At 43.0% G+C, this 14,562-nt stretch overlaps 1 protein-coding gene across 4 annotated transcripts in view; it reads right to left on the bottom strand.

Moving 5' to 3' along the window:
- Positions 1-5,278: 5,278 nt before the first annotated feature.
- Positions 5,279-14,562, bottom strand: part of LOC137438691 (collectin-11-like) — a 45,622-nt gene continuing 36,338 nt past the window's right edge. For all 4 annotated transcript variants that reach the window (XM_068133942.2, XM_078767167.1, XM_078767166.1 and 1 more), the window contains one exon: positions 5,279-8,471. In XM_068133942.2, coding sequence (XP_067990043.2) covers positions 8,071-8,471 — 401 coding nt within the window. In that variant the 3' untranslated portion in view covers positions 5,279-8,070. The remainder of the gene's footprint in view (positions 8,472-14,562) is intronic.

Raw genomic sequence — 14,562 nt, 5'->3', positions numbered from 1 at the left:
CTTCTCGTCCGTCCATCCTTCCATCCTTCCCGTCCGTCCATCCTTCCTTCCATCCTTTCGTCTGTCCGTCCTTCCTTCCATCCTTTCGGCCATCCATCCTTCTCATCCGTCCGTCCTTCCATCCATTAGTCCGTCCTTCCTTCCATCCTGCTCGTCCGTCTGTCCTTCCTTCCTTCCATCCATCAGTCCGTCCTTCCTTCCATCCTTCTCGTCCGTCTGTCCTTCCTTCCATCCATCAGTCCGTCCTTCCTTCCATCCTTCTCGTCCGTCCGTCCTTCCTTCCATCCTTCTCGTCCGACCGTCCTTCCTTCCATCCTTTCGTCCATCCATCAGTCCGTCCTTCCTTCCATCCTTCTCGTCCGTCCATCCTTCCTTCCTTCCATCCTTTTGTCTGTCCATCCATCCTTCCATCCTTTCGGCCATCCATCCTTCTCGTCCGTCCGTCCTTCTTTCCATCCACCAGTCCATCCTTCCTTCTCGTCCGTCCGTCCTTCCATCCTTCTCGTCCGTCTGTCCTTCCTTCCATCCTTCTCGTCCGTCTGTCCTTCCTTCCATCCTTCTCGTCCGTCTGTCCTTCCGTCCATCCTTCTCGTCCGTCCGTCCTTCCTTCCATCCTTCTCGTCCGTCTGTCCTTCCTTCCTTTCGTCCTTCCTTCCATCCATCCATCCTTCTCGTCCGTCTGTCCTTCCATCCATCCTTCTCGTCCATCCTTCCATCCTTCTCGTCCGTCTGTCCTTCCTTCCATCCTTTCGTCCATCCGTCCTTCCTTCCATCCATCAGGCCGTCCTTCCTTCCATCCTTCACGTCCATCCTTCCTTCCATCCTTCTCGTCCGTCCATCCTTCCTTCCATCCTTTCGTCCGTCCATCACACTATCTTCTCCTAAACAGTTAGGAAGAAATTCACCAAACTTGGTAGTTATGATCACCACCTAGCAAGAAGGTGCGAGAGCAATATCATATTTGAGCCCGCCCCCTTTGGTAGGGACTCAAAAGGTAAAATACCGAAAAATGCAATTACGGACACATTTTCAATCATTTTTTAATGAAACTTTGTATATGCAATCAACATTGGGGTACGCATTAAATATGTAACGGTGGAAGGGGAGGTGGAGGAGGTCTACCCCCAAACTTCGGATCCCTACTCATCCCTTATTTACCAACCAATTGCTCTGAAACCGAGTACAGCCCTTCTACTCGATCATAATGGGGCCTTCCAGGGGATCTTGGGGACTGCCAGGAGGGTCCACCAAAATCAGAGTTCTGAACTACAACCTCAAGAGATGACCATTAGCTCACTCGGGGCTATTTTTTTTTTAGCTCACCTGGAATGTAAATCCAGGGAGCTTATGGGATGGCGCATCGTCAGTGCATCTGTCCGTAAATGCTTGCCAGGGGTGTAGATCCAGGTTTGACCCCACAAAATAGGTATTTGCTTTCTTCTCCGAAACTACACACAATTTCAATCAAACTTGACCACAACCTTCATCGCCCTTGGTGCATCAACGTTTGTTCAAGGCATAACAAATCAGGGTTTAATGGGGTGCATGGGGGGTTGACCCCTAAAATAGCTATTTGCTCCCTTCTCCGAAACTCCACATATAATTTTGATGAAACTTCATTACAACCTTCATCACCCGTGATGTACCAATATTTGTTCATGGCATTAGAAAAATTTGGGTATAATGGGGTCTATGGGTGGGAGGGGGGTGGTTGCCCCCCAAAATAGGTATTTTTTTGTTTGTTTGTTTAAAGTCTTATGATTACTTTAGTAGGATTCCACATGCTGCTCTGTCGTCTAGCAACCATTGAAATTGGTTTAAAATACCTTTAGTCGGTGTTGTATACTGCTTTATTCTACCAGGTGAGCGCAAAGAGGTATTGCCCCTATTTTTTTTTTATGCCGTGAGCAAACGTTGGTACGTCACGGGTGATGAACGTTGTGGTCAAGTTTCATCGGAATAGGTCGTGTAGTTCTATTTTTGGGGGTCAAACCTGGACCCACTCTGACCCCCGGTATACCCCCCTAGACCCCGACATTTTTTATGCCATGAACAAACCTGAGTTGCAACATACCAACTATCATTTTTGCCATGCTTGGTCACAATCCCATCAGCAGTTTCGGAGAAGAAGTTGCAAGTATTGATGATGTAATTGCTCATGTGATCTTGGACATGAGAGGGCACTCGTAAAGGGTGGAGAAAGGAGCTGGAGAGAGACAATATGGTGGTGATTGAGTAAAGCCTGTTTTTTAAATGCCTGTGGTCAGGATCGAAAACAACATGACAATGCCAAAATGGTACAAATTCCAAAAATATCCCAAAAGTTAAACGATTGGAGGTACTTTGCCACATTAGAGGATTAGATTAAGAGGATTTGCCACGTTAGATTAGAGGTTCTGGAAGGGTCCTGAAGACTCGGCAAGCAGGGAGCCAATGAGAAGAGAGCACCAGCAGCCTCGAGGGCATCTTTGCACACCTGCGCCAGGCCCTATAAAGGCTGGGCAAGCAAGTGATTGAGTTGAGCCGCTGTGGGAGGAGAAATTCCCCGTCAATAATAGGAGCCATTTTGGATCCTCCACCGAGCTTGCGCTGTCTCTGAATGAGCTGTGACCTGCAAGAGCTGTTGCATGGACGAGAGAGCTGACCGATATCCAACCACTTACACACCACACCGACACCCAGTATCCCCTATCCTTCCCCATCCTTCAATTGTGACGACACAGGCCCGCCTGTCGGTGTACGGAGAGTCATGAGTTAATGCCATGCTCCGTTTTTCCTCTATGTTCTGGTTCTTTTTTCAAATCCATACTTCCTGCATTTACATACACTTCTTTAGTTAATAGATTTGACTAGGCCTCTATCGAACCCTTAGAAACACTTACTTAGAAACACTTAAACCCAGCAGCTCCTGGACTCTGTGTCCTCTCCTGACAAGGTGGAGAAGTTTCTGTCAATCCTCGACTCTGATTCTGCAACTGGACCAGATGGCATCAGCCCACGGGTCCGAAACTCCTGCTCTGCCGCTCTATCTCACCCTCTCTCTATTCTTTTCACCCTCTCTTTTGCTCAAGGTCATCTGCCATCTGCGTGGAAATCAGCCAACATTTCTGCTTTACACAAAAAATGTGCAAAAACAGATCCTTGCAACTGCAGACCAATCAGCCTGCTCCCAATAATCAGCAAGGTCATGGAATCCATCATGGCTTCTGACATCAAATCCTTCCTCTTCTCCAATGGCTTGATCTCTGATCATCAATTTGGATTCAGACCAGGTCACTCTACTCTGGACATGCTGCTTCTGCTGTCTCAACAATGGATGGAGGTCCTCAATGCCAAACAGGAAATCAGAGCTGTCTCCCTTGATATATCACGTGCCTTCGATACAGTCTGGCACCTCGAACTGCTCACCAAACTCTCCTCATATGGTATCCATGGAAATCTCCACACATGGCTTGGGGACTTCCTTTCTGGTCGCAGTTAACATGTGGCCCTGAATGGGTTTCTCTCATCTCCTCTTCCTGTTCAGGCTGGAGTTCCCCAAGGCAGTGTTCTTGGTCCTGTGCCTTTTCTGGTCTTCATCAAAGATCTCTCCGACTCTCTGGAAAATCCTCTCTATCTCTTTGCTGATGACTCCACTCTCTGCCGCTCTATATCCCATCCCTCAGATCAGCAGTCTGCAGCCGCCTCACTCTCTGCAGACCTGGACAAAATCACAGACTGGTGAAACAAGTGGAACATGTCTTTCAATCCTGACAAATCTCACACTCTCACTCTGTCTCTTCGAAAAGACCGTCTGGACAACCCTCCCATCTACTTTCTCAACAATCCTCTTGAAGAAGTTCTGTCGCTCAAGCTTTTGGGTCTCACTATCTGCCATGATCTTTCCTGGGAAAACCACATTTCCAAGCTGGCCTCCAAAGCCAGTCGCCGACTGGGCATCCTCCGTCGTGTGAAGTCCTTCCTTGGCACACCTGAGCTCCTCACCACAAACAAGGCTTTCATCTGCAGCTCAATGGAATATTGTTCTCCCCTCTGGGCTGGTGCTCCTGCCTCACACCTAGCTCGGCTTCACTCTGTTGAATCCAAAGCATTCAGAATCATTGGAATCTCCCACGATGAAGCTGATTCTGAGGGCCTTTCACTCACTCTCCACAGGCAGGTTGGTGGTCTTTCTGTCTTCTACCGACTCCTCTCCGGCCTTGCCCTACAGCTCTGTATGTGCTCTGTCCCCCAAATATTCCTAAAGGTCACACAAGATCTGCCAGCAACCCTCCTATGGTGAATCTGCCAAAATCAAGACTCTCTATTCACCTTCACTCTTTCATTCCTCTTTTCTCCCACCTCTGGAACAAACTCCCTCACTCTCTTCAATCCATCTCCTCCCTCCAGGTAACAGCTTTTCACCACCATCTCTTATCTTCCCCCATCCAAAACCTTGATCTTTTCTACCCCCGTTAATTCACCCCAGATCCACTTTTTTGAAATTCCGACTTCTTTCCTGGAAGTCTTTGCAGTGTCCATGTGTTTTATACCTCCCCCACCCCCTCCCCCTCTCCCAATGCCTCCTCCTCCCCCCAAGCCCTCTCCCTCCCACAGATCTCCCGATGTCCGTGTTCTCTATTGTTGTACTTGTGTGCTTCTCTCTCCCCCCATCTTGTCTCCCGCTCCCTTTATTATATGTTTTATGTGTCAGTTTGTTTTTTGTGATTAACGTTAGCTCTTACACGAGCCTCGATCTTGTATACAAAAAAAACAAAAAACTATTCATAACCCACTGACCCGACTTCCCCAATTCTCCAGTTACTTGTTGCACCAGATACATAGCAAGATTGGGAATCAAACCTGGACTCAACAGCATGTGTGTTACCTCTAAGTCATCCTGCCACCTCCCCAGACTCAAGGTTAGCCGTTATACCATTTTATAGGTAACCAGCAAGGTACCCGTGCTATGTATGTGTGGGAAGCCAGAAGCAAATGAAGAATGTGGAAACGGTGAATGCTAAACCATGGAACCAATAAATTCCACATTCCTGTGCCACCTTTAGTCGAACGTCAGACATGGACAGCAGATTCGTGAATGACTTGGGCAAAAAATGCCGAATGGGAAACAATGAACCAATAGATTCCACATTCCTGTGCTACCTTCAGTCGAACATTAGACACGGACAGCCGGTGTGTGAACTCTGAATGGTTCTATCCCCAGTCAATGGCAAATCTGCATATGGCGACCCCGCAAATGTCACGGTTAGAAAGTATAAATCCTCCTGTCATTTCCTCATTCATTTAAACTCAATATCTCTATTTTTATTCCAAACAGCATCATTCCAATCATACAATCATTAATACTGTAACAAAATACTGTGTTAAATCACGATTGTATTGAGTTATTATCAAACCAGGTCATTATTGTCATCTGTTCACTTCTGGATTTTGAAGCAGGTCCGTATCGAGTCGATTTCAAAATCATAATTTTATTGAGGAATTTTTGAAACCTCATACCTACCTTACAACATCCTCTGGGACCCCTAAACATTTCACAGGTTTGGCAGGGCTAGCCCCAAAACTGAGGGAATAGTTTGGGGGACAGATGGACAGACAGACAGACAGACACTCCTGTTTCATAACACAAAAGTCGAAATCTCTCTGAAGAAGGTGCATTGTGGCCAATTAAAAAAGAAAAGATTCATCCATTTTATTCAAGCATTCTACGAGTTCTTCATTGGGATAAATCAAAGTGGTATTATTGTCACACGATCAACCACACACATACACACACACCATTAGATGAGAAATCACCAGCCAATCAATACATTTGTTGGTGTTGATGTAATCTGAAGCCGTGATTATGTAATCTGAGGATCCATGATGATGTAATCTGAGGATCCATGATGACGTAATCTGAGGATCTGTGATGATGTAATTTGAAGCCATAATGATGTATCTGAGGATCCATGATGATGTAATCTGAGGATACGTGATGATGAAACCTGAGGATCCGTGATGATGAAACCTGAGGATCCGTGATGATGTCATCTGAGGATCCGTGATGATGTAATCTGAGGATCTGTGATGATGTAATTTGAAGCCATAATGATGTATCTGAGGATCCATGATGATGTAATCTGAGGATACGTGATGATGAAACCTGAGGATCCGTGATGATGAAACCTGAGGATCCGTGATGATGTCATCTGAGGATCCGTGATGATGTAATCTGAGGATCCGTGATGATGTAATCTGAAGCCATAATGATGTATCTGAGGATCCATGATGATGTAATCTGAGGATCCGTGATGATTTAAACTGAGGATCCGTGATGATTTAATCTGAAGATCCATGATGATGTAATCTGAGTATCCGTGATGATGTAATATGAGGATCCGTGATGATGTAATCTGAGGATACGTGATGATGTAATCTGAGGATCTGTGATGATGTAATCTGAGGATCCGTGATGATGTAATCTGAAGCCATAATGATGTATCTGAGGATCCATGATGATGTAATCTGAGGATCCGTGATGATTTAAACTGAGGATCCATGATGATTTAATCTGAAGATCCATGATGATGTAATCTGAGGATCCGTGATGATGTAATCTGAGGATCCGTGATGATGTAATCTGAGGATACGTGATTATTTAATCTGAGGATCCGTGATGATGTAATCTGAGGATCTGTGATGATGTAATCTGAGGATCCGTGATGATGTAATCTAAGGATCTGTGATGATATAATCGGAGGATCTGTGATGATGTAATCTGAGGATTCTTGATGATATCATCTAAAGCTTTGATTATGTAATCTGAGGATCTGAGAGGATGTAATATGAGCATCCGTGATGATGTCATCTGAGGATCCATGATGATGTAATCTGAGGAGCTGTGATGATCTAATCTGAGGCCGTGATGATCTAATCTGAGGCCGTGACGATGTAATCTGAGGATCCATGATGATGTAATCTGAGGATTTGTGATGATGTGATATGAGCATCCGTGATGATGTCATCTGAGGATCCGTGATGTAATCTGAAGCCATGGTAATGTAGTCTGAGGCCGTGATGATGTAATCTGAGGAGCTGTGATGATGTAAATCTGAGGATCCGTGATGATGTAATATGAGGCCGTGATGATGTAATCTGAGGCCGTGATAATGTAATCTGAGGAGCTGTGATGATGTAATCTGAGGATCCGTGATGATGTAATATGAGGCTGTGATGATGTAATCTGGCGCCGTGATGATGTGATGCAGGGATCCGTGATGATGTAAAATTGTAATCCGAGGATCCGTGATGATATAATCTGAGATCTTGAGGTCCGCACATCATGGATGTGGTATGAACATGGTGCGAGGTAAACTTTTAAAAACAAAGTACATGAATGCCATAAAGAATAATCGTGCTTTTATAAAGTGTAATAAAAATGATTTAAAATAAAAAATAATAAATTTGTGGCTGATTAAGCAATTACAAATACAGTTGTATAAATTACAGTACAAACATACAATTAAAGTTCCACATGCTAGTGAAGGTTTTGGTGACTAGACCATTCATAATAGTAAATAATACTGTCATATAATGAGAAAAGGAAGAAACATGATGCATTTGACTCATTTGACCCCAAGAACTGTAATTTGACATCAAATCGATTTTTTTTCCTCCCTATAACGTATAACGCCTAAATAACACAGATGCTTTTCCCACCCAGTTTGCCGCTTTACTCTCTCAATTCGTCATCAAATTGCCATTTGACCGCGATCCAAACGTGTCCATTAGAAATAACCAAGAAATCAAAGCGGATATTTAACCTGAAGTGATTAGATCTCCATGTTGTTCGAAATTGCAAGGAAGGATGACAAACTGCCAAGGCACGCCAAAAGGGTCCGGATTGAGGAAAGGATCCGTGAGATCGTCGGCACAGGAAATTGACCCGTCATGTCTGTGGGTCATTGATTGAAATCATGTCTGTGGATGGAAATGTCCTCCAAGGAGACTTTTTGGGTTGTTCGTGCTACTTTAACAGTATAGACCAAACTCAAACCCGATCCTACCTAATCACACCCTAGAGCCGTGTTACACTCCCCACGTGTCCAGTTTTTTGAACTCACACACAAAGTACAAACCCTGTGAGCAGTCTACATCATTCCACCCTCCTGAGCTCATCATCTCCACACAGTGCTCGTTGCCCAACAGGTTGTTCGGTTCCCCGGGCCGCCAGCGCGAGTAAGCGCCGAGGGAGGAGCCGTCCACGTAGGAGAACTTTCCCTCCTTTCGCTCATCGCCGAGACCGATAAAGATGCGCGTGAGGCCGGCACGAGTCACGTAAGAAGCGAGCAACTCGTTGGAGACCTCATCGTGTGGCATCGCCAGCCAACCACCACGCTCCTCGCAATGCTTCTGGGCCTCGGCGTGCCGCTTCTCCTCGCGTACCAGAAGGTACAATCTGCGTTCTGATTCAATCATCCCCACAACAGCTGGGACAACAGATGTACGGGTTTCAGCATTCCCATGATTAGTAGCACCACAAGATCTTTTTTTACGACAGGTAAATCGATTAATCTGATCATAACGACAATACCTAGACTAGTTCATCATTTGATCATCAAAAATGGTCTACGCTCCGTGTTTAAATGGCAGTACAGTCAGAAACCCGTCCGCAGAAGACAAATAAAGTTGAAATGCTGACATTTTTCGAACAGTCTTTAAAACAGCTGTTCACCACCATCTCTTATCTTCCCCCATCCAAAACCTTGATCTTCTCTACCCCCGCTAATTTCACCCCAATTCCACTTTTTTGAAATACCAACTTCTGTCCTGGAAGTCATTGGTGTCCTTGTGTTTTATACTTCTCCCTCCACCCCCCCCCCCCCTTCCCATGCCTCCTCCCCCCAAGCCCTCTCCCTTCCACACATCTCCCTGCTCTCAAATGTTGTGTTTGTGTGCTTCACCTTCTCTCCCCATCTTGTTTTCCGCTCCCTCTTTTTATATATTTTGTTTGTCTGGTTGATTTGTTTGTGAAGTAAATGTGAGCTCTTTCACGAGCCTCGATTCAGTATACAAAAAAAAAAAAAAAAGAAAAAAAAGTTCGGTTTGTATCAATATTTTGGAGTTGGTCGCTTAGTCGCTCATTCCCAGATGACCATGTCAGGAATGGACATTTCTCCACAGTGGCAAGTCTCGAGCTTTCTGCTTGTCCGGAACATTTGTCATTGACCCTCCAGTGATGCCGCAACAGTGTTTCAACAGTTTTTGGTGGCAGCTTTACCTCAAACGTCACAGGTGCCTGATTTTACAAACAACGCTCAAATCCGCTTGAGGAGACGTGCTTTCATTTTGGGAATCAGTGTTGTGGTCCATAACTGAAAATTTGTACACTGGACCGGTATTTTGGGTGGTTTAGGGGATGGAGGGTGAGGGGGGGGAGCAACACTCATTTTGAATGATGCTTTTCTGCCCCCCAATCATGTTGGATATCCCACATAGATGGTTGATCTGCATGTAGTCAGGTTCACGATGTTTTTTCGTTCAAAATTTTTGGAGATTAGCAAAACTATACATTTTTGGAATATTCAGAGCCTGAGGAATCCAAAAATTTATGTTTACATTTGCGTAGACACCTTTGCGAAAATGACCCTCAGGACAGTGATGAAGATCTGTAAAAGCATATTCCTGAATGGTATAGACCTCGTAGATCCTGTGTATAGGACTTATAGTTCAATCTGATACTAACAAGGCTGCTTTCTTGCTTTATAAACCCAAACCTATAACTTCAAAGGACTTGCAATATCATGTATTATGTAATACAGTTATATCACAAATATAAAGCCAATGGTTTTCAATCACCTTTGTTTGTTGCTTTTCTATAATCCTGAGCACTATTTTGAGGCCTTTATTGGATTCCTTGACCCAGAAAACATAGGATTAGCATATTTAATCAAGTTTCTAGGTTGACGAGAAGCCGAGATCGCGCAAAATATGTATTTTATGGCGGCCATTTTGAAAATACAAAATGGCGGCCATGCAGGTGTCTGTGCAAATGCCAACATTGATTTTCGGATTCTCCATGCTCTGATGATTCCAAAAATGTACAGGTTTGCTAATCTCCCAAAATTTTGAACGAAATTATATTTGTTAACATCGTGAACCTGACTAATATTTGGAGGTCATTGCTTCTGGATTGATACAATTTTTACAATTATAGTTTCGTCATGCCACCAAGTTTTCCTCTGAAGAAGGGAGAGAGGGGGGTCAGTACTTCTTAGGGAAGGGGACAGTACTTATTTAACTTCTGTACAGAAATCTCGGCTCGGAGAGGAGCTCGATGGCAGAGGGCAGCATGAGGTCCACACACTGACAGAAAGACCAAAAAGATGAGAGAGATAAATGGCACACGAGTGGATGAGTGGCAGAAAGGAAAATGTTCTTTGAGTTCGAGGAGATACCTCCGAAATGTCATTAGAGCTTGGAGGTGCAGAAGGCCGTCCGTTTCTACCATCTACCATGTGACCTGCATCTACTGCTCCACCTTCCATGGAGGTGACGAGCACCGTGACATTTTACTCTCGCTGCTGGCAGGAATCACTATGCTTACGTGGAAGGACCTGCAGGTATGAAAAGGTGAGTTATGACCTACCCGTCTTCTCATCCTGTTTTTCCCTGCTGGTCGGTGAGAGGCGACTTTACCACCATTCTCCAGGTGGCCCCACTTGTTTTTCGTCGATTCGTCATTTTTAACCACTATATGCACCAATTTGTTTCAGCCAAACATTCTCATTAAATCATAACCTTTATTCGCTTTCCTCTTTCTGTTATTTGAATGCATTTGTTTTCTTGCTTGTTTAGTGTTAGTACAGAAACCTTTTTGTGTATGACATTTTCTCCTTGGTAGGAATATTTATATTCACAAGACTTTGTCCTCAATGCTCATCTCACTATAATTCACCAAATGTCCGTCTGTCCGTCCGTTCCCAGGTACCGCAAAAACGGCTGAACCAATCGCAACGATATTTTGGGTGGGTAATCTTGGGACCCCCTGAAGTAAAATAGGCTATATTGTTTTTCCATTTTTTCCCCCAATTTTTCCCAATTTTCCATTTTTCCAATTTTCCAGTTTTTTCCAAACCCCCTGGAGTAAAATAGGCTATATTGCTTTTCCAATTGTTCCCAATTTACAATTTTTCCAATTTTCCAGTTTTTTACAAACCCACTGGAGGCTATATTGTTTTTCCAATTTTTCCCAATTTCCAATTTTTCCAATTTTTCAGTTTTTTCCAAACCCCCCTGGAGTAAAATAGGCTATATTGCTTTTCCAATTTTTCCCAATTTCCAATTTTTCCAATTTTCCAGTTTTTTCCAAACCCCCTGGAGTAAAATAGGCTGTATTGTTTTTCCAATTTTTCCCAATTTCCAATTTTTCCAATTTTCCAGTTTTTTCCAAACCCCCTGGAGTAAAATAGGCTATATTGCTTTTCCAATTGTTCCCAATTTACAATTTTTCCAATTTTCCAGTTTTTTACAAACCCACTGGAGGCTATATTGTTTTTCCAATTTTTCCCAATTTCCAATTTTTCCAATTTTTCAGTTTTTTCCAAACCCCCCTGGAGTAAAATAGGCTATATTGCTTTTCCAATTTTTCCCAATTTCCAATTTTTCCAATTTTCCAGTTTTTTCCAAACCCCCTGGAGTAAAATAGGCTGTATTGTTTTTCCAATTTTTCCCAATTTCCAATTTTTCCAATTTTCCAGTTTTTTCCAAACCCCCTGGAGTAAAATAGGCTATATTGCTTTTCCAATTGTTCCCAATTTACAATTTTTCCAATTTTCCAGTTTTTTACAAACCCACTGGAGGCTATATTGTTTTTCCAATTTTTCCCAATTTCCAATTTTTCCAATTTTTCAGTTTTTTCCAAACCCCCCTGGAGTAAAATAGGCTATATTGCTTTTCCAATTTTTCCCAATTTCCAATTTTTCCAATTTTCCAGTTTTTTCCAAACCCCCTGGAGTAAAATAGGCTGTATTGTTTTTCCAATTTTTCCCAATTTCCAATTTTTCCAATTTTCCAGTTTTTTCCAAACCCCCCTGGAGTAAAATAGGCTATATTGCTTTTCCAATTTTTCCCAATTTCCAATTTTTCCAATTTTCCAGTTTTTTCCAAACCCCCTGGAGTAAAATAGGCTGTATTGTTTTTCCAATTTTTCCCAATTTCCAATTTTTCCAATTTTCCAGTTTTTTCCAAACCCCCTGGAGTAAAATAGGCTATATTGCTTTTCCAATTGTTCCCAATTTACAATTTTTCCAATTTTCCAGTTTTTTACAAACCCACTGGAGGCTATATTGTTTTTCCAATTTTTCCCAATTTCCAATTTTTCCAATTTTTCAGTTTTTTCCAAACCCCCTGGAGTAAAATAGGCTATATTGCTTTTCCAATTTTTCCCAATTTCCAATTTTTCCAATTTTCCAGTTTTTTCCAAACCCCCTGGAGTAAAATAGGCTATATTGCTTTTCCAATTGTTCCCAATTTACAATTTTTCCAATTTTCCAGTTTTTTACAAACCCACTGGAGGCTATATTGTTTTTCCAATTTTTCCCAATTTCCAATTTTTCCAATTTTTCAGTTTTTTCCAAACCCCCCTGGAGTAAAATAGGCTATATTGCTTTTCCAATTTTTCCCAATTTCCAATTTTTCCAATTTCCCAGTTTTTTCCAAACCCCCTGGAGTAAAATAGGCTGTATTGTTTTTCCAATTTTTCCCAATATCCAATTTTTCAGTTTTTTCCAAACCCCCTGGAGTAAAATAGGCTATATTGCTTTTCCAATTTTTCCCAATTTCCAATTTTTCCAATTTCCCAGTTTTATCCAAACCCCCTGGAGTAAAATAGGCTATATTGTTTTTCCAAATTTTCCCAATTTCCAATTTTTCCAATTTTCCAGTTTTTCCAAACATGGTGGAATAATGTTTACCGATATGAACAGTGATGTGGCTTTTGTTGAAATTCTACAAATACTGTTTAGATTTTGATGATTTGCATGTGATATGATTTAACGGATGTTTATATGATTGGTTGGTTGTTTAATAATATGAATCGTTTAAAATAAAAAAGCCTTCAATTTCTGATATTTTGCCTTTTCATTTGGGCCTCCCAATTGAAGCCCCGCCCATAGGCCGGGTACCGTTGCTAGTCTTACTATAATTCACCAAATGTCCGTCCGTCCGTTCCCAGGTACCACAAAAAAGGCTGAACAGATCGCAACGAAATTTTGGGTGGGTAATCCTGGGACCCCCTGGAGTAAAATAGGCTGTATTGTTTTTCCAATTTCAGCTTTGGTCTCCAGCATTCTCAGGTTTGGTCTCCGCCTAACGTTAGTTTCCCACACCTCTGGATACGCTTCGTTTTCTTTCGACCTTTCTGGTTGTGAAGTGAAACGCAATCGGTGGATAACTCATGGCACCCAGGAACATATCGTGCTTGCAGACTCCGTTCACATCACTTCGGGGTACACTGACACTATATCGTAAACATTATTCATATCCACGAAACGCCTCCACATTACCTCAGAGTAATTCAATCATGCTGTGTGTGTATGTGTGTATGTTTGTATGTGTGTTTGTGTGTACGTGTGTTTGTGTGTATGTGTCTATATGTGTGTGTGTGTGTGTGTGTGTGTGTGTGTGTGTGTGTGTGTGTGTGTGTGTGTGTGTGTGTGTGTGTGTGTCTTTAGTATTTGTGTATGTGCATGTGTTTGTGTGTGTGCATGTGTGTTTGTGTGTGTGCATGTGTGGTTGTGTGTGCATGTATGTGTTTGTCATTTGTGTTTATGTGTGTGTCGTTTGTGTTTGTGTGTACATGTGTGTTGTTTGTGTGTGTGTGTGTGTGTGTGTGTGTGTGTGTGTGTGTGTGTGTGTGTGTGTGTGTGTGTGTGTGTGTGTGTGTCGTTAGTGTTTGTGTGTGTATATGTGTGTTTGTCAGGCTACTCCTGCAGTTCTGGTTCGATCAAATCCAGACTTGCAACCATAGGTGTAGTTTGGCTCTTCTCTATTTGGGGGGGGGGGGGGGGGGCAAGGGCTTAATCTCTTGTTATAATAGAGTAAACGTACATGGTTATGTCGGTTTGTATGTATGTTTAAATGCGACCAGAACGTCTTCTTCTTCTTCAAATATAATTAACACCCTCTTAATTTACGTTTAGACTGGTGAGACCGTTCAGAACTTTGACGACCTTTTGAGTCCCCCGAAACCCTTAAGACCACCAAGACCCCTGAAGACCCAAAATACCCTTAAAGACCCAAAATACCCAGAAGACCCAAAACACCCCAAAGACCCAAAACACCCCAAAGACCCAAAACACCCCAAAGACCCAAACCACCCTGAAGACCCAAAACACGCTGAAGACCCAAAACACCCTGAAGACCCCCAAAGACCCTTAAATACCCAGAGAAACAAAAAGACCCTTAAGACCCAAAAGCCCCTGAAGACACTGAAGACCCAAAAGACCCCCAAAGACCCAAAAGACCCCGAAGACACAAAAGACCCCGAAGACACAAAAGACCCCGAAGACACAAAACACC

The sequence above is a fragment of the Myxine glutinosa genome, chromosome 13 (assembly GCF_964187855.1).
Source record: "Myxine glutinosa chromosome 13, kmMyxGlut1.1, whole genome shotgun sequence".
In the NCBI taxonomy this organism is placed as follows: Eukaryota; Metazoa; Chordata; class Myxini; order Myxiniformes; family Myxinidae; genus Myxine; species Myxine glutinosa.
Note: the sequence above shows the minus strand (reverse complement) of the source record. Positions and strands in the feature narration are given on the sequence as shown.